Raw genomic sequence first — 25531 nt, 5'->3', positions numbered from 1 at the left:
ACCTTAATCACATAGAATTCTCTTCTATCTAATAATATTAAGTAGCTTATATAAAACTAACCCAGATAAAAAAAATTATTATGTGTTATTGTGATTAAAGTAATCTCAGTGTAATTATTATTATGTATTTTTATTTTTCTGTCTCATTCAAAAATCTGTTAAACCTATTGTTTTAAATTTTGATGAAAATTTTTGTAAAGCTCAAAAATAAAATAGCTGTGAAGAAGTGCCTTTTTTCTTTAAATGTTATAAGTGAAAACTTGTTTACTGTGGCAGTGATGTGCCACACGTGGCAGGGCCATGCTGGTCTGTCATGTGTGACAGTGATGTGAAATGAGTGTAAGGTGTCATGCTGGTGAGTGTGTGTGACAGGTGAGGAAGACAGAAGCCCAGCAGGCAGAAGAGAAGCTGAAGGCCTTCAACAGTCTAGTGGATGAGCTGGAAGCTTGGCTGAGGGACATCAAGTGCAAAGTAGAGCAGGCAAATAATGACGACGGCCAACTGCAGGTGTGTATTTATTAGTAACTTCTTCATATTTATTAAATACTTCATGGTGTTGGCTAAAGGTCGGGCCTGTGCTAAATGCATGGTTAAACTTAGAATATATAATTTTTGGTTTAATTGATTTCAGCAAGAATTAGCAGGCTGCAAAGTATCCTGAAAGCTAAGAAATTTCACTATACTCTCATTGGTAAAAAATATAGGAGTTAATATGATAATTTATTGTGTCCACCCTTGATTGGTGCATCAGAATACAATAAACAAAATGTTGTTGGTCAAAGCATGTGTAATTGTAGACCCGAATGTAGTCATTGTCTTCCTCCAAAGGTAGGTACTTTGCTAGAGAGTTAAGAAAGTTTCAGGAGTGTGTGACAGATGTGTTGAGGGAAAGAACTGTTACTAATATATGGAATAACTCCACATTAAAGAAATCCATATCCACCCATCAAGGTAAAACTTTTGCTAAACTAAATAACATGACTTATATCCTACTGTTACAAATCCATGTTAAGCAAACAAGAAGATAACTCAACCTTAGGAGTGGGAATATAGCAATCACAGTTGAAATAACAAAATGGTAGTGTGAATTAAAAAATTATAATATAAATGATCTTTCATTATTAAAAAAAAATTTAAATAAATTATGGCTAATATTAGAATTGACATACCTACGCACTTCACCTGTTGGCAGTTTTATAAGTACATATAATAATTCTTTGCAAATTTTTCTCAAAACAAAAATAAAGTTTTTTTCCCCCATGTGGCTATCGACATCCACAGCTCCCGTTGTTGTGGGAAGCATGGTGGGCAACTTGAGTTGACAGATGCCAGTGCCTGCTCCGTGATTGGCAGCCTCATGTAGGTGGACCGAGCCGTGGTCCGTCCAGGCCCAGTGGCGATCGGAGACACTGACGTAGTGTCGGTGATTGTGCGGGAAGAACGTGAGAAAACTTTGCCTCGTCCACTAGTCATGGCCTGGAAATAAGCCGCCACCCGCCCAACACGATGACTGCCTAGTCAGCCAAAAATAACAACTCGGGACGCACTCACGTGGAATTACACAGGTTCCAGCAATCTTTATGGTTGTACCAGGGCCACTGACAAGTACCAATACAATAATGGGCATCTGTAAACTGTAAACTTTAGATTACAGGCACGGTCAGTCCGAAACTTTGGTAGACACAACCTAAGGGAGGGGAGATTGGCTCCCACTCCAAAATGCTAAGAGACTCGCATAGGCTGTAACGAAAAAGATTTTAAGATACATATAATGATATAACTAGGTATTACAGTCTATAAATCAGTTGGAAAAAAAATATTTACTTCCTCTCTGGGCTGTACGTCCGCTCATAGTCGCAACCTGTACCAGACGGCCGCTACACGAATCCAGGGCCGCCACTCCACACCCAAGGACAGAGAGTGACATAGCTGTATATTTAAATTGAAATTAAATATCTTCCTCTAGACTTTCCCAACTTAAAGAAACAGAGCACAAAAAATTGACAAAGAGCAAAGGCAGCACTGTCCAGTTTGTGCAGATCTGTAGCACATAAACATTGTTTAGTTTATGTCTTGAATAGACACTCTATCGGAACATACTGTCAGAATGCACTGCTGGAACGCTCTGCCAGAACGCTCTGCCAGAACGCTCTGCCGGAACGCTCTGTCGGCCGGCACTCCCACTGCACTCCGCCTTACTGTCTCAGCTGGGACCCAGACTTCGAAGCTGCCCAGGACAATAAGACATTAACTTGTAAAACTAAAAATGATTTTTTTCTAGCATACCGGGGGTGCGGCGTTTGTCCTAAAATCGTTTATCCTAATTTCGTTTGTCCTAAAAATTAGGACAAACGACTTTAGGACAAACGACGTTAGGACAAACGACTTTAGGACAAACGACTTTAGGACAAACGAATTTTAGGACAAACGACGGAACAGCTTCAAAATATTTTTACTCTGATTTTTAGGACAAACGACTTTAGGACAAACGACATTAGGACAAACGACTTTAGGACAAACGACTTTAGGACAAACGAATTTTAGGACAAACGACGGTTCCAGTATCGATAAATCCTTACTCTGAGTTTTAGGACAAACGACTTTAGGACAAACGACATTAGGACAAACGACTTTAGGACAAACAACTTTAGGATAAACGACTTTAGGACAAACGACATTAGGACAAATGACTTTAGGACAAATGACATTAGGACAAACGACATTTAGGACAAATGATTTTAGGACAAACGACATAATGAAAAACCAAGTTAGGACAAATGACTTCAGGACAAAAAACTTTGAGTCAAACTATTTTATTTGAAAACCACAAGCATGTGAGAACTTACAGTAAAAGAATACGTTGAAGAAATAAATTTATATACTGGGGAAATACTTAAAATTCTATGCAAAAAAATTCAGCGTTTACGATAGTTACAATTTTTAGACATCTAGGAATGGACGACTACGGTTTCAAGGACCTAAATCTGTTTTTTTTCCCGCCATCTTGGATCCCCATCTTGGATCCGCCATATTTAAATCAAACACCCCACTCATTATGATGAAATTTTCGTAATGACCGCCATATTGAATTTTTCTGTTCCACTGGAGGCCACCATCTTGGATGCCGTCGACTTTCCTTCTGTTGTTTGTTCCTAGATAGCGCCAGCATCGCTCTTGATATTTTTTTTTGTTCTTCTGGAGGCCACCCTCTTGGATACCATTGACTTCGTTTCTGCTGTTTGTTCATAGAGAGCGCCATCGTCGCTCTGATTCATCACATAAGGTCGATGTTCCATTGCCTACCATAGCTATTATGGTCCTTATCGACATATTAAATTTAATTTTTTAAACAAAATACATTGGAAGCACTGTGATTCGAACCATTGCAGCTCTGATCTCTAGGTTGGCTAATATACGCCTTTAACCGCACGGCCATCTAGACATTTACCAGACTGAGAATAAAATAAGGTATATATAACACGAGGGACAATAATATTACTTATAAACATACAAGGAAGATGAACGTAGCAGAAGAGATTGATTATATCTAATGGGAAGATCCTAACATATTGGTTGACAGGCTGACTTCTACATGGTTCGCTTTGTGCAGGAAACTATTCGAGCATCAAAGGAATATCCTTCATACTTAAAGAACTGAGGGAAGCTGGCTACATAAAATAATGGTTTCAATTAAATGCATGTGTATAAAATTGAAGAAAAATTAATATTTTTTTCAAAATATATTTTATCATTTCTCGAAAGCTCATTTCTAAATAAAACTTATAACTTAAATGTGTAAAAAAAACACCACTGACATCCAAAATGTATACTTATTAAGTCATGCATGTAATCATGTCAAGTTCGATAAAAAAAAGTAATTGAAATCAGTTGGAGCATATGGAGCATATGGAGCATTTGGATCCTTTGGAGCATTTGAAAGAGATGGAGCTTTTGGAACATTTGGAGCATTTGAAGCATTTGGAGCCTTTGGAGCATTTGGAACAGATGGAGCTTTTGGAGCTGTTGTAGCATTTGGAGCATTTGGAGCTGTTGGTTGGAGCATTTGGAGCCTTTGGAGCATGTGGAGCTATTGGAGCTGTTGGAGCATTTGGAGCTGTTGGAGCATTTGGAGCATTTGGAGCATGTGGAGCATATGGAGCTGATGGAGCTGTTGGGGCATTTGGAGCATTTGGAGCTGTTGGAGCTGTTGGAGCATTTGGAGCATTTGGAGCCTTTGGAGCATGTGGTGCTATTGGAGCTGTTGGAGCATTTGGAGCTGTCGGAGCATTTGGAGCATTTGGAGCATTTGGAGCATTTGGGCCATTTGGATCATTTGGAGCCTTTGGAGCATATGGAGCTGATGGAGCTGTTGGGGCATTTGGAGCATTTGGAGCTGTTGGAGCATTTGGAGCATTTGGAGCTGTTGGAGCTGTTGGAGCTAAGAATTAGACGTTTCACGTCTATGTAGAGCTAAATTTTTATAAGATTGCTGGCTTTCTCAAGTGATCCTGTAGTAGGATATAAATTATGTATTAAATATTATGTTTGTAAAAAGAACTTGCGGTGTTTTATTTCTCGAACCTGACACTTTTCTGGTATTTAAATTAAATTTATTTTCAGCTTCGTCCATAGATCGAAGCAAGTTTCGATTCAATATGTAAAATAATGTGTGATATTTTCGGTGAATTTTGGAATTTTTCCCGAACTAATAAGTCAATAAATACAAATATCTAAGATGGCGGTCGTAATGGTTTAAAGGATGATGGTAATAGATTATTTTAAGTCTCTTTTAGGACTTTGATTATAATTTATTATAATTCTTATTTTTTACATAAAATTATTCTCTTTTTTGCATCATCCATGTATCGAACCAAGAACAAGAATTGATATAATCAATCATTAATTTAATGAGTGAATTTTTTGATGAATTTTGGATTTTTTTCCCGAATTTCTAGCTAAATAATTACACGATTCCAAGATGGCGCCCAAATTTCAAGATGGCAGGCACCCCAGTTATTATAAATGATTACTGCACTCTAGCGGGTAAAACTTAGACAAGTATGATGGTAATGTACTCTATAAGAGGAGTACATACACAAGTTGGTTTCCTCCAGCAGACGAAAACAAGATGGTGGAAATGACCTCTAGCAGGTGGTAGCTCCTGGTAGCATGTACTGAACGCAAAATGGCGGATCCATGATGGTCGTCATGGTAAAAGTCAAATTTCAAGGTCAAGGTAAAAGTTCAATGCACCCAGTTGAGGACAAAGGTATGGTGAACAGAAAATTATACTAACATGGTATCAGCACACTCTAGCAGACGAAAACAAGATGGTGGTCTCCAGCGGATGAAGAAAAGATGGCGGACATGTCGTCATATCAGTTGATGATATATATACCTTGGTATTAGTGGCGGTAGATCAGTCTGTAGGTGGCTTCTGTGGAGGAAGGATGTGTAGTTTTTTTTTGTTCTTACCAGTTTCGAACCAAGGACAGGAATCGAACTAATTAGTCTGTATTATAATTGGTAATTTTTTTGATGAATTATGGAATTTTTCTCGAATCTATAGCATTAAAATTATGGATTTTCAAGATGGTGACCATAACGAAAAGTGCAACGGTGTTTTTTAAGATTTTTATTATTTAATTCGATTGCTTATTTTTTTAATGATTTTTAAATTTTTCCCCGATTTTCCAACATAAAAATTACGGATTTTCAAGATGGTGACCGTTACGATAATTGTAACAGTTACGTCTTAATACATGATGGTGGTTCTGTCTCGAATAGGTGGTGCTATTATTACTTCAAATCAAAAAAAAATTACAAGTCTGAATATGCATGTTATTTTTATATATATTTTACTTTATTCTCAGTCTGGTAAATGTCTAGATGGCCGTGCGGTTAAAGGCGTATATTAGCCAACCTAGAGATCAGAGCTGCAATGGTTCGAATCACAGTGCTTCCAATGTATTTTGTTTAAAAGATTAAATTTAATATGTTGATAAGGACCATAATAGCTATGGTAGGTAATGTAACATCGACCTTATGTGATGAATCAGAGCGACGATGGCGCTCTCTATGAACAAACAGCAGAAACGAAGTCATTGGTATCCAAGAGGGTGGCCTCCAGAAGAACAAAAAAAAATATCAAGAGCGATGCTGGCGCTATCTAGGAACAAACAACAGAAGGAAAGTCGACGGCATCCAAGATGGTGGCCTCCAGTGGAACAGAAAAATTCAATATGGCGGTCATTACGAAAATTTCATCATAATGAGTGGGGCGTTTGATTTAAATATGGCGGATCCAAGATGGGGATCCAAGATGGCGGGAAAAAAACAGATTTAGGTCCTTGAAACCGTAGTCGTCCATTCCTAGATGTCTAAAAATTGTAACTATCGTAAACGCTGAATTTTTTTGCATAGAATTTTAAGTATTTCCCCAGTATATAAATTTATTTCTTCAACGTATTCTTTTACTGTAAGTTCTCACATGCTCTGTGGTTTTCAAATAAAATAGTTTGACTCAAAGTTTTTTGTCCTGAAGTCATTTGTCCTAACTTGGTTTTTCATAATGTCGTTTGTCCTAAAATCATTTGTCCTAAATGTCGTTTGTCCTAATGTCGTTTGTCCTAAAGTCATTTGTCCTAATGTCGTTTGTCCTAAAGTCGTTTGTCCTAAAACTCAGAGTAAGGATTTATCGATACTGGAACCGTCGTTTGTCCTAAAAGTCGTTTGTGCTAAAGTCGTTTGTCCTAAAGTCGTTTGTCCTAATGTCGTTTGTCCTAAAGTCATTTGTCCTAAAGCTCAGAGTAAAAATATTTTGAAGCTGTTAAATCAAAGTTCTGCAGGTACTTGAACACTCGTTTAGTATTTCTTGATACTCACTCCAGTCATGACTACATCCATAATACATGTTTGTCTATATTTTGCACACTCACATTAGTTTGGCCTGCCACTTGCACCGACCTCCAGTTGACAGAAAGTGCACCCGAGGCCAACTTGAGCTGCCTATTTACATTTTGAACGTTTTTGTGCAGTGCATATAAAAAGAATTAAATGAACTACAGAACTAAACTTTTACTCAAAATTGTTAGGGTGTTGACAGCTAAAGGCAGGCTGTGCAAACACTTCATATGGATCCTGCATTTGGATACATCTAAACGTAACGTCCAGTAGCTGCGACCTCTCGGTGTGCATGAATATTACCCTTTCATTAGTCTTCATTTTGTGCTACGTAATGGCCTAGAGTAAATAATCAAATGCTCATTTGGTAGCAAAATTAATGTTTTGTTAGAAGACAAGAAGGATGAACTAGTGCATCTTTCAACTGACACCAAATAAGTTTTGCATTGTTGTGCTCAAGATAACATGAAGGTTGCAACACATTGATCAGGGATTATCTGTTAAAAATGTTGCCTCCATTAGCAGCTACTCCTATTGAATACAGAAACCTGGAGTCACTAGTGCCGCTTGTATCCGCCAGAGGGCACAGTTAGCTCGAGAAGGAGACGCACTGGAAAACATTCCAGTTTCTCGGGGGACCAATCCACTTTGTGCTTCTTGCTGTTTGTAGACATATGACACTTCAGAGGATTTTTCACTGGAAAGTGTTTGAAGAATGTTATAAAAATTTGCTGGTAATATTCTGCATTATCAGGAATTCTGAGTATTCATTTTTTAAGGTAGTATGTATACCTGTAAAGTAAAAAAAAAAGCGAGTAAAATGTGTAATTTTAGCATGAAAAAACTTTAAAGTTGAAAACTGTTGGCACCATATATCCACAGAGTATAAGCCAGTGTTGTCAGGGGGATGGCATATGGAACAGTGTATAGTGCTTGGGCCTACCAAGGATAGACTTGCTACAACCACGTACTGTGCACCTTTGGCAAACACTTGTGATGACTTCATCGTCGGTAGATACGTCAGTTTGAAGCGGGCCGGCAAGTGTGTGGTGGGCTGTGTGGTTATCTGCACAGCCCCGTGGACTAGCGTGTCAGGTGTATTGGGGGGGAGCGCTAGTGAGACGGGGACCGGCTCTGTCGCAGCTGCTGCAGGAGGACATCCAGCGGAAGCAGCAGCAGACGGAGAGCTTGCGGGAGAAGGCGGCGGAGCTGGAGGGACTCCGTGTGGGCCACAACCGCGCGGCGGTGCCGACCATCGTCAGCAAGTGGGCCGGAGTGCACAGCCACCTGCAGCACTTCCGCACTGACAAGCAGCTCCCGGGGGACAAGCTGGTACACCAGTCCTGTACACCCATCACAGTCTCGGTCTTCCTAATGTGCTTGCTTCTGAAACTGTATCCCATTCAGTCTCAGTCCTCTGCCGTGCATCTAGCATAGGGTGACCAAACGTCCCGTAAAAACGGGATTGTCCCTTTTTTAACGATCGTACACGGGGTCCCGAAAAAGTCTCCCGGGACGCCTAAATGTCCCGTATTTACGTTGGGTTGATGATACACTTTTGTCGCGCCTCTCCTCGGACCGTCTTCCCCTCTTCTCGACAGTTGAACTTACCCATTTTAGTTACCTTGTTTAATTATGTTTTTAAATATGTCAGACATACTTATAATAAATAAGTATTCACTGCAAAATTATTGTTTTTATTTATTATACGCCTTACAATTTAAATTGAATTACATATTCATAGGTAAATTGAAAAAGAATTATAGGTCTCAAATTAGCAAAAAAGAGCATGTTTCAATGATTACGTCTCGATGGAGGCGCCTCGGACCCCCCTTTAGCTGGAGGGTATCGCCCCCAAACCCTCCTTGGATGTGTCCCGTTTTGTCAACTTTATGATTTGGTCACCCTTATCTAGCAGTGTCTGTGCTTGTTCATCCTCACTGACCCTGACCACTAACCGCACTGTTCACGAACACCATGACATTTCTTATTTTCTTACTTTACCTGTCCTATCTATAAGACTCCACAAATCCTTCGTACGTCCTTTGTAACTGGGGGCTGACTGCAAGGTAACGGAAGGGATTCGCGTGCGCAGTGATTCGTGCAGACTTCAGACAACGGGACTGCATTCGTTCTGGTGAGCTCCGTATCACTTGGGTAAGAACTCGGTGCTTATAAATGGAGTCTCGCATGGTGTTTTAGATGACACGAAATTGCCTAGAGAAGAGTGATGACAGTTCAAGGCTGCATGAAGAATGTAGACCTCACTCTAAGTATGCGCTGTGTTCAGACCCTCGTTCACTTACGTTTTCACAATCACGGTCACTCCACATGCAAGCAAGCATGCTGCTTCCTGGGTTAGTGATTCATGCCAGTAGGAAATCTGTATTGCATTTTAACAAGCTTTATTTTATTGGGTTTCTTTTTTGACACTGAATAGGTAGTTATTTGAATGCTTAAATATTTATGTCTAATACTTTAATTATTATTGGGTGCAGAATAACAGAACCTAAAGTAGAATCAAAAATGCTAATAAAACAAAGGTATGTTTAAGTTGAGTCTGTGGCCTTAATTTTCCAGTGGTTTATCCGAAAATACAGTAGATGAAGATACGTAGTAAAAATTCAAAAATAATGCAAAAAAATTCTATACAACAAATTGATTCTAGCTATAACATATTAAACACTTAAAAAAATAATCCTCAACCTTGAATTAGTGCAAAATTACTAGATAATTAAATAAATTCTCTTAAATGTAGTGTTTAATCTTCACTAAGTAATGTATGTTTCAGAAAGAAGTCGTTATTGAATAAATGAGCAAGTGATTTAGACTACGGCATTCCTATTAGAGTACCCAAGCTAACTTAGCTACCCTTTTGATAAACAACATAAACTTTTATTTACCATAAGAATTCTTTTTTTAAGAACTTTATTTTTTATTAAGTGAGGGGCTGCTCTCTAACATGTTTTAGTGTTTTAGTATTGCTGGTTCAGTATTGAATACAGAAAGTTTCCATGACTACTGCTTGCGTACTCCTGATCATGACGTGCAGGTCACATGCAGTTGAGAGGTAGTCTTGTGTGTGAACTGTGAGCACTGAGTGGTGCGAGTGTGACTGTGAGTGCGCGCCGGTGTTGCCTGAAGGATGTCGGGGGCTCGCAACCCGCGGACTTCGTGGCTCGGGTCAACAAGGTGCGGGAAGCAGTGTCCTGCATCTCCCGGCAGCTCAGCTCCTTCCCGCTCGGCGGCCGAGACTACGAGTCCTTCCCCGCCCAGGAGGAAGCCCTGATGGTACCGGCACGCCAGCGTGTCTCCCCGGTTCCCTAGACCACCTGCGCGTGCTTGTTCGCAGTTCCACCCCAGTTCAACCACGGAGCTACTTCACGAGAACATTCTCAGGAACCGTCGAACAATCAGAAATGTTGATACCAGTTTACAAATCATGATGAAACCTTATAAATATATGCTGATAATTTTTAACACACGGCATGTATTTTGTTAGGCTAGTTCTCTCAATTATGTTCCTATAAATGCCTCTGTGACATGGCATCCTCCCTCCACTAGCTTACATTCTCCTCCCAACCGGTGCAAAGTGAGCACCCCCGCTTTTGAAAACCTAAGTTTTCTTTATGTCATTTATTAGATAATCATTAGGTATCAGATATGATTAGCAAAAAGTTTTATTTGAGCAAGAAAAATACTTTGCCAAAAAAAACATTTAAAAAAAAGTGGGTGGTTAGTAATCCCATATGACAAAAACAGCGAAGGAAATAGCATCAGCGGAAGGCAACATTTGATTGTAAAGCAACTGTTAATTTAAACAGCAAACAAAATTATATGTATGCATTTGTACATAGGTATATCCAGGAATAATGTTTGATTTAATCTCATTTAAAAAAAAAACCATAAAATTTGACATTTGTTTACTCAAACTACTGACTTTAGGCGAATTCTCTTAAAATTCATCGATGTTAATCAACAAGCATTGACTGTTAAATTAAAATTTAAAATTTTGGTAAGCCTTCTTTTATTTTATTATTTCTAATGAGTATGACCTATCAATGAAATAAACTTGAGGTACTATAAGTTAAATGTATGATTTGGCATCACAACCTAATCATAAAGAAACTTGTATAAAGTTGACCACACAAACAAAGTAAGGAAGTGGTTTTTTTTAAAAATGGAATATAATAGTTTTTACTTTTTTTATAAATTCATCAATTATTACAGTTTGAAGAAAAGTTAGAACGTTGCCTGAGATATGTACTGAGACAGGAGCGCTAGAAGCTGCTGTGTGTTGTAATGCAAGTGTGTGCGCGTGTGTTGAGCAGAAAGTGAAGGAGGCTCTGAACAGCCTGAAGCCGAGCGTGGACGAAGTGGAGTACGACAGAGACAGGGTGATGAAGACTGCTCGGCTGGAGCAGGGCGACAGAGTGCGGCGAGTGGTCGACAAGCTGCGGGAAGAGTGGTCGCAGGCCAATCGGGCCTGTGTCGACAGGCAAACGTGAGTGCCCCTTTTACATTTCCATCCTGTGTTCCAGTGTGTGTGGCTTTCTTAAAACATTTCTCTTGTGGCATCGCATCCGCAGGTTTTTTTTTTTACATACATATTATTGTTCCAAAATTTAAAAAAAAAATTTTGATACCATATCTTTTTTCTGCTACTTAAAGCTTGGATATTTGCAAAGATACAAAATTATAATTATGAGAGTAATTAAGTTTTACACAAAGCTTTGATGGCTTGTGGATCTGCCAGCATACAGTAGTTGCTTCTGGCCATAAATGCCACCTTTGCCTATCTTTGAGTGCTTGGCTGATCTTGATCCTCTGTCTGTATTTGGCTTGCTAGACAGATGAACTAGCTATATTAAGAACCTGCTGCTAGACTGAGGTTTATCTTGTCCCTCCTCTTACTGAAAATTTTTTTCCCCAGATTCCTGAGTACCATGTTTCATTGCGTAATTGTTGCTGTCACAATGATGTTTTAGGTTGTCAAAATTTGGAGAGAAAAAAATGGTTGCATACCATTCACGTGATGTTTTTGGTCCCGCTGTTAGATTCAGAGCACATGACCTTGCCAAAGTTCACGGGATGAAGCACTGTGCAACAGCAATTTGTTTTCAAGTTGCAGTCAGGCAGTACGGTAGTTAAAACGGGAAAATACAGTAAATACAGTAAAACTTGTTTCAGATGTTCCTGCACAATTTGATTTCCAGTAGTCTAATACTGACAAATGACCCATAAAAAGTATGTTTTTTTTTCCCAGATAAGATGTTGCTCAAAAACTTATTTTCCTGCATAAAACAATAAACAATAAACATCTTAGCTCAAGGTTTACTGCATTTGGTAGGAGTAATTTTGTGAAATGGAACGGAAATGCAGGAAAAGGCGCTGCATCTGTGCAGAAGTCTCGGAAACCTAAAAACTTCTGCATCTATTGTAAAATTGAATGAAATTTGCCTTATTTCGTGATAGTTTTTGGTCCGTGATTAATTCCTGCCACTATCTATTCCTATCACTGGATACATGCTTAAATAATAAAAGTGAAAAATTTTTCCCTCTTAATATTATATAAATTTTTGAAATTTGTAAACCTCAAAATTTTCCAATCCATTCCTGCAGAAATTTGTTTTTCTACTCTAAATTTTTGCAAACCAAATTTTACTACAAGAACATTATTAAAATAAAGTACGTTTGTAAGTTTGATCAGTACGGCTACACACGTAGCTAAGAAAATGATGCTAGGTCAAAGTATGTAACAGTATGAAAAGTGAAAAGGGCACTGGTGGATTTTTAGGTTATGACAGGCACTTTAATTTTTCAATAATTGTTGTCTTTGATAGTAGTTTGAGAACATAATTGGTATATGAACATGTATATTAATACATTTAAATAAGAAAACAGTAAAAATGTATTTCCAAATATGTATAGGTACTTGACTCACATAACTACAAGTTTTTCCACCAAAAATTAGAGAAACATCCATCTCTACCTAGAATACATTTCAAACCTTTTTTACATCTGTTTACGATTGTAGCTGATTACAAATTGCATATATCTCTAGTAAAATTAAAACAGAGGTGGCACGAGGTGGTGACAAGACAATTTGATACTCCCAGCACACAAGCAACTTGGGAGCTAGAGAATCGTTTATATAGATATAGGTTAATAAGAAAATAAATAAATAACTACATAAGTAGACTGGTCTATAGGTATCCTGGTTAATTAAAAGGCATTAAATCAAATCTGTTTTCCATTTGTTTTAGTTTCACAAAGAAAGTTATGGTCAAAAGGTAGCATGTTTTGGCTTTTGCAGTCGCTGGATGCGCTGCATGGAGACGTGGCGGGAGTTGCATAGCAACTGTGAGGCCTTTAGTGAGTGGCTGAGTTCAGCAGAGGCTCTAGTAACTGAGTGGCAGTCTGCTGAGCTGCCTCTGCCCCAGGCCAAGGCCAAGCAGAAGGAGCTGGAGAAGCAGGTCACCATGAAGCACAGGTGAGTAGTGATGCTTGGCAGAGACTCTAGTAGTAGCTGAGTGGCAAACTGCTAACCTACCTCTGCCACAGGCCAAGGCCAAGCAGAAGGAGCTGGAGAAGCAGGTCACCATGAAGCACAGGTGAGTAGTGATGCTTGGCAGAGACTAGTAGTAGCTGAGTGGCAAACTGCTAACCTACCTCTGCCACAGGCCAAGGCCAAGCAGAAGGAGCTGGAGAAGCAGGTCACCATGAAGCACAGGTGAGTAGTGATGCTTGGCAGAGGCTCTAGTAGCTGAGTGGCAAACTGCTAACCTGCCTCTGCCACAGGCCAAACCAAGCAGAAGGAGCTGGAGAAGCAGGTCACCATGAAGCACAGGTGAGTAGTGATGCTTGGCAGAGGCTCTAGTAGCTGAGTGGCAAACTGCTAACCTGCCTCTGCCACAGGCCAAGGCCAAGCAGAAGGAGCTGGAGAAGCAGGTCACCATGAAGCACAGGTGAGTAGTGATGCTTGGCAGAGACTAGTAGTAGCTGAGTGGCAGTCTGCTGAGCTGCCTCTGCCCCAGGCCAAGGCCAAGCAGAAGGAGCTGGAGAAGCAGGTCACCATGAAGCACAGGTGAGTAGTGATGCTTGGCAGAGACTAGTAGTAGCTGAGTGGCAGTCTGCTGAGCTGCCTCTGCCCCAGGCCAAGGCCAAGCAGAAGGAGCTGGAGAAGCAGGTCACCATGAAGCACAGGTGAGTAGTGATGCTTGGCAGAGGCTCTAGTAGCTGAGTGGCAAACTGCTAACCTGCCTCTGCCACAGGCCAAACCAAGCAGAAGGAGCTGGAGAAGCAGGTCACCATGAAGCACAGGTGAGTAGTGATGCTTGGCAGAGGCTCTAGTAGCTGAGTGGCAAACTGCTAACCTGCCTCTGCCACAGGCCAAGGCCAAGCAGAAGGAGCTGGAGAAGCAGGTCACCATGAAGCACAGGTGAGTAGTGATGCTTGGCAGAGACTAGTAGTAGCTGAGTGGCAGTCTGCTGAGCTGCCTCTGCCCCAGGCCAAGGCCAAGCAGAAGGAGCTGGAGAAGCAGGTCACCATGAAGCACAGGTGAGTAGTGATGCTTGGCAGAGACTAGTAGTAGCTGAGTGGCAGACTGCTGACCTGCCTCTGCCACAGGCCAAGGCCAAGCAGAAGGAGCTGGTGAAGCAGGTCACCATGAAGCACAGGTGAGTAGTGATGCTTGGCAGAGACTCTAGTAGCTGAGTGGCAAACTGCTAACCTGCCTCTGCCACAGGCCAAGGCCAAGCAGAAGGAGCTGGAGAAGCAGGTCACCATGAAGCACAGGTGAGTAGTGATGCTTGGCAGAGACTAGTAGTAGCTGAGTGGCAGACTGCTGATCTGCCTCTGCCACAGGCCAAGGCCAAGCAGAAGGAGCTGGAGAAGCAGGTCACCATGAAGCACAGGTGAGTAGTGATGCTTGGCAGAGGCTCTAGTAGCTGAGTGGCAAACTGCTAACCTGCCTCTGCCACAGGCCAAGGCCAAGCAGAAGGAGCTGGAGAAGCAGGTCACCATGAAGCACAGGTGAGTAGTGATGCTTGGCAGAGACTCTAGTAGTAGCTGAGTGGCAAACTGCTAACCTGCCTCTGCCACAGGCCAAACCAAGCAGAAGGAGCTGGAGAAGCAGGTCACCATGAAGCACAGGTGAGTAGTGATGCTTGGCAGAGGCTCTAGTAGCTGAGTGGCAAACTGCTAACCTGCCTCTGCCACAGGCCAAGGCCAAGCAGAAGGAGCTGGAGAAGCAGGTCACCATGAAGCACAGGTGAGTAGTGATGCTTGGCAGAGGCTCTAGTAGTAGCTGAGTGGCAAACTGCTAACCTGCCTCTGCCACAGGCCAAACCAAGCAGAAGGAGCTGGAGAAGCAGGTCACCATGAAGCACAGGTGAGTAGTGATGCTTGGCAGAGGCTCTAGTAGTAGCTGAGTGGCAGACTGCTGACCTGCCTCTGCCACAGGCCAAGGCCAAGCAGAAGGAGCTGGAGAAGCAGGTCACCATGAAGCACAGGTGAGTAGTGATGCTTGGCAGAGACTAGTAGTAACTGAGTGGCAGACTGCTGATCTGCCTCTGTTACAGGCCAAGGCCAAGCAGAAGGAGCTGGAGAAGCAGGTCACCATGAAGCACAGGTGAGTAGTGATGCTTGGCAGAGACTAGTAGTAGCTGAGTGGCAGACTGCTGACCTGCCTCTGCCACAGGCCAAGGCCAAGCAGAAGGAGCTGGAGAAGCAGGTCACCATGAAGCACAGGTGAGTAGTGATGCTTGGCAGAGACTAGTAGTAGCTGAGTGGCAGACTGCTGACCTGCCTCTGCCACAGGCCAAGGCCAAGCAGAAGGAGCTGGAGAAGCAGGTCACCATGAAGCACAGGTGAGTAGTGATGCTTGGCAGAGACTAGTAGTAGCTGAGTGGCAGACTGCTGACCTGCCTCTGCCACAGGCCAAGGCCAAGCAGAAGGAGCTGGAGAAGCAGGTCACCATGAAGCACAGGTGAGTAGTGATGCTTGGCAGAGACTAGTAGTAGCTGAGTGGCAGACTGCTGATCTGCCTCTGCCACAGGCCAAGGCCAAGCAGAAGGAGCTGGAGAAGCAGGTCACCATGAAGCACAGGTGAGTAGTGATGCTTGGCAGAGGCTCTAGTAACTGAGTGGCAAACTGCTAACCTGCCTCTGCCACAGGCCAAACCAAGCAGAAGGAGCTGGAGAAGCAGGTCACCATGAAGCACAGGTGAGTAGTGATGCTTGGCAGAGACTAGTAGTAGCTGAGTGGCAGACTGCTGTGCTGCCTCTGCCACAGGCCAAGAGTAGCTGGTGAAGCAGGTCACCATGAAGCACAGGTGAGTAGTGATGCTTGGCAGAGACTAGTAGTAACTGAATGGCGGACTGCTGAGCTGTCAATACCAATTACAAATTGGGTCTTGTAATTACAACTTATTTGTTGCAGGTTGATGAGTAATATTGGTGTGGCGTGCCGTGAAATTATGAGCCGCTCTGCTGGGACAAACAACTCTGGTGTGCAAAGCTTGGTGGACGGTTTACGAGCTCGATGGCAGGTCATTCTAGCTGAGCTCACTACGAGAAGAGACAGGTATGTGTTACAGTGCCTTTCCAGTCGACTATCTTACCACCGGCGGTTGCTTTTTAGCTAAGTTTAGTAATATTGTGAGTATTTGATAATATACAAACATTTTCCAGTTTAAGAAGTACACCATAGACAGGCCTTCATAATGTTTTGTTTAAAAAAAAAAACTAAAAGTAATGTTTGTAAAATCAAAAGTAATATATATTGCTTTTGGCTATTTTTTCTTCCCTTGTACCTTGTACCTCTATAAAAACCTACTTACTTGACTTTTTACTCCATTATGGAACTAATTGAAAATAAAATATTCTGTAGCATTGGGTTTCTTTATTTTAATGTAGATTAAGCTTCTCAATTACTTGGATTTGGTTAAATGCAATGTCGTAATAAAATAATATTCATTTTTCCTTCCACCTCATTAAAAATAAAATTTAAAGAAATCTTCAAACTAACATAGGTACATATTTTTTATCATAGAATGCAGAAAATTAAAAAATTTCATATTCTGTATCTGTAGTCATTTATAAAACTTAATAAACATAACTTAAATAAATTTACCACACCTTTTTTTTTAATGGGGATTAAAAATACATTTGTCTGTATTTATAACTTAAAATAAATTTATGGTAATTCTACTCCTGCCAAATTGAATTCTGTTATATCTGTTGCCCAACTAAAATCAAACTTTTATCTGCTTCAACAGGTTGAGGCAGGCTTTTTAACTAATTGTTCGTGATTATATTTAAACAAATTATTTAAATTAAATTTGGCAAAAAAACTGTAAATAATATTTGAAAATTAAATGTATGCAATTTTTCATCAATGTTTTCTTATGACGTTATCACGTAAAACTATTGTCCGTAAACCGACTTTACCGACAAACCCCCCCTCCCTTTATTTTTCCACATCACTCAAATATCACTGAACAGGTTTTGACGAAACTTTTTTTTATTAGTAACATGTTGGTTATACTTTTTCCATGGTTCTCGGTTCGATTCCAGTTCTTAAAAAAACGTTTTTTTGTTAAACTCCACACAATTTTCAGTCACACAGAATATAAAGTATGTTCTAATAAATATTAGGTGTTTGTTTAACATGACTTGTCTGCACCCCAATTTACCATAATCTGATTGCAAACAAGTCATCCAAACCTCTAGGTAGCATAGTTGCTTCATGACCCAATAGATAGATGGAGTAACACTGTACCAACATTCTGTGGCACAGTAAGCCACTCGAATGACCGACTCTAATTTAGGGTACTTTCTAGTCCTGCGTTGAGGTGTACATTGACATGTTAGGAGGACGAATCAGAGATGTTCCAAACACAATATCCAGCATGACTCAATGCTTTGGTTTATTAACAACAGGTTTGTAGAAACTGCGACTTGCTACCTTTTCTCAGGGTGAACTGGCTGGTGATAGGTCGATAGAAAATTATCAGTAAGAAGTCATCCAAGAGGGTTCAGAAGGGTCAAGAGAAGGCTAGTGTCTGATGCTGCAATCCTCCTGTGCCCTTAATTGCCATGATGACGCAGTCCACCCCCACCCTTACAGACAGAGTAGAAAGCAGTGTATTTATTGAAGTTTGTGTATAAATGAAAGTGATAAGTCTTTACATGATGTGAAATCTTAATATTTTATATTTATGTTTTGCCATGTAATGAAAATCTCATCATTAGCCTCTTATTATGAATGAATAATTAGTTAAATGTTTGTAAAACTTTTTAAAACCGAAAAAAAAAATGAGTATATGGGTTCAACATTGATGTAGGTAGTATTAATTTAGTTAATTAGTTCTTATTCTTGTAGTTACAATAATTGGGCTAAATAATGATGGATATAGCTCTTCCAATCATTATAATCAGGTGTTGTAATCTTATAAATGTAATGCTTATGAATGCATAAGCATTTCTTCAGCTAGATTTCATCAGTAATGTGAAAAAAAAAACACGCTGTAATCTAGAGAAATACTTATTTAAATCATGAGAAATAAATGGCATTGAACAAGTTATAAATTTTTATACCATTTTCTTTTGTACATTAGTCACAGTTAGACATAATTTTTGTATCTGCTGTTGGATTCGTTATTAGATGGGAAGGGTAAAGCTTAAGTGTGGTTTAGTAAATTCTGCTTGTTTAGTTACAAAAATTGAGCACTCTTGAGTGTGGTATAAAAGATTGTGAAAGAACTGTGGCAACTGGAACAGAAATGAGTAATATTTCAGGATTGCTGCGTTGGAGGCATCTGCCAAGTTGAAAGACAACGGCTCCAACGTCCTTGAATCCTCTCGAGTTCTCCTGGACCAGGTGAAAGTCTTGCTGGGGTCAGCGGCCAACTCTTCGGATGATTCTTCTTTGCTGACTCGCCTCAACAGTGTCAAGGTTAGCCTGTTGCAGCGTTGCAGCGTTGCAGGCATTCAACTGCATTGTAATTGCAATTATTACTCATGTTGTCATGTTACACTATCATTTGATTCACAATTAGTTTTTACACTTGAAATTATAGTACCTAATAAATTTTTTTTTTAAATAGATAATTATATATTTATCGAAATTTCACACACTATTACTTTCTAATTGGTAGGTAACTAACCATTAAGATAAGTAAAAAAAAAGGGGGGGGGGGGTGGTGGTGTTTGTCTGTAAAGTCGGTTTACGGACGATAATTTTACGTGATAACGTCATAAGAAAACAATGATGAAAAATTGCATAATTTTTTAATTTTCAAATATTATTTAAATTTTTTGCAAATTTAATTTAAATAGTTTGTTTAAATATATTTACGAACAATTAGTTATAGAAATAAACTGAAATCAAATCAATGTCTATTAATTGTTAAATTTAAATGATGAAATTGGACAAATAAATCATTATTTTTAAATTGCTGCTTTTAAAAAGCCCGCCTTAACCTGTTTGATATTATAGAAGATTTTCTCGCACGGTGGTTGGCCGGTTCTTGCACGCTCGGCTCAGGCGGAACGTAACAATGAGTCATGCTTTTTTCGCGAGCGCAGCCAGCGTTCATCGATTTATAAGACGTCATCACGTAAAAAATACATGTGATTTATTAGTTCAATTATGAAAGATTAGTTTAAAATAATTTCTTTAGGAAGCGAATGCGCACAGCCTGCCAACCTTTAATTGCTGTTACTTTTGCTTTCTATTTTCCGTGGTGGCTGCTTGCCAAACCACTGGCCACCCCCTCAACTGTTGATAGTCGGGGAGAACCTGGTGATGGATTTACGAGTGGCCAACATTCTGCCAAGAGCTATAAATACCAGTCTTGCGACTCAATGGTTTGCGGTTGAAAGAATTCACAGTCTGTGTGTGTGTGTGTGTGTGGGTCTTCTGGCATGAGTTGTCTTGGCCTGTGTGGTGCTGTTGTTTGGGAGCCTACTCCTTCTGTCTCGACTCAGGAGACATGCCATGTAGTGTAAAGTGTCAAAAGTGTAATTGTATTGGTGTGATTAAGTGTATTTCATTATATCTGAGGTAAAAGTTTTTATGCTATGTTTGTAACTGTAACAATTTTGATTGTGTGTTTAGTAATGTATAGTTTTTGATATTTTTAGGACTTCAAACATGTTAAGAAAGTTTATATGCATATGCCGTAGTAAACTGGAATTGCATATCTATTCACATAATCTTGCTTGAACCATTTATATTCATGCTATATTTTCTAACATTGTGTATTTATTTTACTATTTAGTTATCTTTAAAAAAACAAATATTGTTTATCTGATGGAATGTAATTTCAATAACTGACAAAGTCAAAAGTAAAAATTGATTTGGCTTGCTCATAATTTGTGATTACCATAGTGTTTGACTGGTGGACGACTGATTGTCTGAGTGGCTGACTTACTTACTGACTGACAGACTGAATGACTGACTGTTCTGTATCAGAAGTGCCTTATTTCTACTTATCTAGCCATCTGGTTTGAGGTTTTTTTTTTTCATTCTGTTAAATGTTTCAACAATTTTATATTTTTAAAATTTAAAATTTAATTTTCCTTTCGTATGCAAATATTATAATTGAAATACTGAATGGTATTAGTATAAAGTTGAATTAATTATCAATGATCTGCAGAGAAGCTTCTAAAAAGCTCTAATGTTGTATGCACAGAAAGTTTTCTGTTTAATATTTATTCAACTCTAAATTAGACAAGTTTAAAAACTTACTCATTTTTCTATTTTTTTTTATTTTTAAATGAAATTTATTTGCATACAAATTATTATTTTAACCTTAAAATTTTTATAAAGTTATAATTTATGTATGTGACTTAATGCTTAAAAAAATTTAATAATTACATGAAAGAGGACATATCTTGCACTATGATGTTAAGGTGGCTCTTGTGTAATGTGCTTGTAGCACATACAACGTAAGTATTTTATCTCACTCTACTGTTGTATGAGAAACATTTGCTAACTAAATATTATTTTAACTCATCGTTATCGTGGGCCTGTTTCCGGCCATTGTCCAAATATACATTTTATCATTAATTATTCCTGACGCTATTTGTTCCTTGCCTTCAGTAGAATGCTTGAAGCTGCATATTTTTAAATCCTTGGCGTTTAAATATTTGCTGTGACCTTTGCGGTTATAACAACACAGCTGAACCTAGGTGGATTAATATTTTACTGTGTACAAATATTATAGCATGATAGTGAAGTGTACAATGGCATGCAATCCCCGTCAAGGTAAGCTACAGCCTGCAACGGAGATACAATATTACAAACTCAAACAGACAATAATTATTGTCAGGATCTATTCTGATAGGGAGATCCCGTAAGCAGCCTGTGGTTACCTGTTTTAAGGAAATATTAGTGTTCAACAGACAAGATTTACTGCTCAAAATAAATGGCAGAATAAAGAAAGTCTCTACTCAATTACTATCACAGTTCCAATACATATTTGAGCGTGCAAAAACTTGTGATGCGGGTGTAGTAAATCACCCGATAGAATTCAAATAACAATATCTTATTAAATGGATTGAAGACTATCTTAATCAGATTTTTAGTATACTGAAAAACTAACTACATAAATATTAATGATTAACGTTTATCAAACTGTGATGCAATACCAATCTTAAACAATTAAATTACATGAAATTAAAGTTACAATAAATATACTTGGACACACGAGTGTACACTCTAAACAAGCCATTTAATTTGATCACTTGTAACAATAATTCTTGAATTCAACACTTTTAGATCCGTTGTACTGTTACGGCCTATACAATGACTAGATATATTTATGTTGACATGCATAGAGTAACGTAGCCATAAATAGCAAGGAACAGCAGGTATCATCTGGGTAACACAAAAAATTAAGCACAGATTATGAAGAAAAAACCTGAATACAAATACATAAGAAAGTGAAACATATTTTTTGAGAACGTGGCAATGAAACAGGATCAACCAACAAGAAAATACACTATGCAAGAGTAAATGACCACTTAAGTATTTAAGACGGGATTTCCAAACACAAACTCGGTACTTACACCATGGGCATCGCAAGGATATATTTTTTGGGGGGGACTTCAATTGATTTAGTTGTTGAGGAATATCCATCCCCTGGAAAAAAAAAGCGGGGGATCCGGGGGTCCTCCACCGGGAAAATTTGGGGTTTGAAGGTGCAAAAAGGTGATTTATGGAATTTCTCTTTCCTAAATATTCTAATTATAGTTGGTTGCAATATATAATTTATTTTTTATAAAAAATATTTTCAGAGAACAAATTTGTAAAAACACAGTTAACATATCTGCTGGTGCTATATCCACACAAAATCATTAATTTAAACATCAGGAGAAACCTGAATGTTACACTTAAATGCCGCAGCAGTATTAAGAATATTTCGCACATGTACACAAACATAAGTAATAAAGTGATTATATTCACTATTATTATAATATCTCTCCTGATTTATTTTACATGAAGATCGAATTAAAAAGTGATCACATTACCACGATTGGACTAAATGCACCATGCGCAACATATGGGTTATATCACAGAAATCATATTTTTAATATAACTACGAAACTAAATATATTATTGGAGGGGACAAAATTGAAGACTTATTATTGGGGGGGACGTGTCCCCCCGTCCCCGTCCCCCCCCGGTTGCGACGCCCATGCTTACACCCATGATCGGTGCCCTTGGCATGGTCCTGGAAGCTAGTCGCTCGTCCAGGAACTAGTGTCTAATTAGACAGAGAGATACGACATTAGGGATGGCGGAGTATTACTCCACGATCAAGAAACAGTCTACTGAGGGCGGAGGAGTGATGGGGTGGTTGGGGGGGGGGGGGGTAGGAGAGGAACACGAACCACCGCGTCAATGATGTCCGAAGTAGGCCAATGATCTAGACGGTGATGAACAAGGATTCATTGCTGTAGAAGCTACAGTTAACCATAATTTTAATTATTACTCATTAAATGGAGCAGCTTTTTCTTCTAAAAATTTTTAAACAAAATAATTTTCAAACAGTTTTTTTATTTATTGATTTTTGAATCCTATCACAACTTTCATACGTCCACCAATATTCACTGTAGCTCATCGCTCAAATACAAACAGAAATTGAAGTCCTTTAGACAACTTTTTAACCAAAGTACGTTATTCCAAGGAATTGTCTCGGGAGGATGACCACGGTCTTCTTGGGCCGATGCCGATGCCTGGGGTCAAATTTCTAATTATTCGTGGTCCAAAAACAAGGGGAAAAAAAGTTAACACTCAGCCTGGCCCCAACCAGTTCGCAGTCTCACAGATTTATAGCATTTCAACGAGTTGCCAATGATGCGACCGCATACGGCGACAATCAGGCAACAACTACTGCCTTCCCTTTCAAAGTTGAAAACAAAGGGGAAACAGCCTCATGGGCCAATTTACCAATCACAAGAGACAATAGGACACATGACCATATATGGAAAAATATTATCAAACATTAGTTCTCTTGTTTCCACTACCCTTACTCTGGGCCGAAGATAACAACCTCAGCACCCAGCTACGTTAAGCAAAATTGGCACACCCAGCAAATTTATACTTAAAGGCAATGATATATGTAAAAAAAATCAACGCCGGCTGCACACACGAAAAATTGTCACGTTCCGCCTGAGCCAAGCGTGCAAGAACCGGCCAACCACCGTGCAAGAAAATCTTCTATAATATCAAACAGGTTAATGCGGGCTTTTTAACTAATTGTTCGTGATTATATTTAAAACAATTATTTAAATAAAATTTGAAAAAAACCGTAAATACTGAATATTTGGAAATTAAAAAGTAATCAATTTTTCATCAATGTTTTCTTATGACGTTATCGCGTAAAATTATCGTTTGCAAATCGACTTTACAGACAACCCCTCCTTTTTTTTTTTCTTCTTTAATTTTCAGCTTGAGTTACTGTTGCTAAAGTGGGCAGCTTGTATGTGTAGACTGGCTGTGAAACTGCTGGGTGTTGCAAGGTGCTGATTGAGCAGAGAGCGGGCCGGCGGGTCAGCCAATGAGATAATGGCAGTGGTGTGGATGGAGTGTGAGTGCGTGCGTGTGTGTGTGTGGCAGGCCCAGGAGCAGCAGCTGGCGGCGAGGAGGCCCGACGTGGAGGCAGCGGCACGGTCCAGGCAGCCGGCACTCTCCGGCACGGCCCAGGGCGTGCTTGCCGACATGTCCCAGGTACGGTCCCGACGTGTGTTTACAGTCCGGTCAAAATAGACTAGACATTTCAAATAACATAAATTCCGACAGAGCTGAATTTTGGTAGAGACCTTGGGTACACCGGTAGAAATAAAGTGCCAAAAATCCCATAGATCCCACGTGTGCTCAAAAGGTTATTCAAGGTCAAAGGTCAAACTTTTCAGTATTTTGAATTTTTCTCAAAAACGGTAACTTTTATCAAAAATATAGCCCGGACAAAAATTGTAGATTATAAAATTATCTACAAAAATGGTCCTTATACTTTTGTTCCTAATTATCACCATTCCTAAGATATCGCCATCACAAAGTTTACAGTGATCACTACATACAAGCACAATCACTTATGAAATGATTGATGAATTTTTAGTGACAATTACAAGGTAAATAGTTCATAGATAAATCTCTTTACATTGTTTCTGAGAAACCCACAAAATTTGGTTCTTAATAATAACATTCCTGTATATATATACTTTAAAGTGGTAAATTCTTTAAAGAGAGGTACGTTCTTGGTTATAAGTTTCCACTGTATTTTGCACTCCGGTTAGGGTTTGTCAGCAGGGGGCCTACAGGCTGGCAGAGATAAGCATTTTCATATTGGCAAGGTTATTTATACTGACTGGCTATAATAATTAATGGAATTTGGCATTTGTAGAGTAATATGTTTGTTGGAAGACTAATTATGCAAGCTTACTATTGCATTTCTACTGGTAAGAACTTTAAAGCATTTTCTATGCAGTTCTAGCAATAAAATTTTATTTTGGATAAATATTTGTAAACAGTTTTTTTACAACAACACCATTTTGTTTGGTAACAAATTTTTAAAAATTTTTTCAACTTTTTTTTTAAGAGCACATACACTCATGTAAGTATATTTTTAAAGTTATATTTCCTTATTGCAGAGTCAGTTCTAAGAAATCCAATGTAAAATTTTTCAGATTTCACCACTTCAAACTAATCAAGTCTACTATTACATTTATCCGCTTTAATGTTTCCTTTTTGATTCAGTGGTTGAGATAACTTACCTGATGATTCTATAACAGTTGTTGCCAACTCAACACTTAAGTGTTGGATTTGGAACATCGGTACATAATCATTACTTAAAATATTAAGGACTTCTAGGATTTAGTAACAAATTATTTTCTTCCTAACTTTCTACTTTCTCATCTGCAATAATTTGCTTGAATGACAAAGGCTCAATATTAAATCAATTAAATCATTTAATTTTTTTGTTAATATTTTTCTTAGTGCTTTAAGCTGGGAGTGCATTGGACAGCCGCTGGGAGGGGGATGGGGGCAGCAGCTGGGAGGGGGTGGGGGCTGCGCTGGGAGTGACAGGCTAGTGACTGGGGAATGGTTGATGTGGCAT

General features: G+C 39.2%; 1 protein-coding gene across 1 annotated transcript in view; it reads left to right on the top strand.

The window, feature by feature from the left end:
* The window catches only part of LOC134541655 (dystrophin, isoforms A/C/F/G/H-like), a 935715-nt gene that overhangs the window by 199601 nt on the left and 710583 nt on the right, over positions 1-25531 (top strand). Inside the window, exons 37-44 of the mRNA XM_063385245.1 lie at positions 373-507; positions 8047-8235; positions 10048-10194; positions 11235-11407; positions 13220-13396; positions 16345-16488; positions 18705-18861; positions 24034-24144. Of these exons, the coding sequence (XP_063241315.1) occupies positions 373-507; positions 8047-8235; positions 10048-10194; positions 11235-11407; positions 13220-13396; positions 16345-16488; positions 18705-18861; positions 24034-24144 (1233 nt within the window). The remainder of the gene's footprint in view (positions 1-372; positions 508-8046; positions 8236-10047; positions 10195-11234; positions 11408-13219; positions 13397-16344; positions 16489-18704; positions 18862-24033; positions 24145-25531) is intronic.

Source organism: Bacillus rossius (genome assembly GCF_032445375.1).
Source record: "Bacillus rossius redtenbacheri isolate Brsri chromosome 4 unlocalized genomic scaffold, Brsri_v3 Brsri_v3_scf4_1, whole genome shotgun sequence".
Classification (NCBI taxonomy): domain Eukaryota; kingdom Metazoa; phylum Arthropoda; class Insecta; order Phasmatodea; family Bacillidae; genus Bacillus; species Bacillus rossius.
The sequence above is the reverse complement of the archived record's forward strand: the minus strand, read 5'-3'. Positions and strand labels throughout refer to the sequence as shown.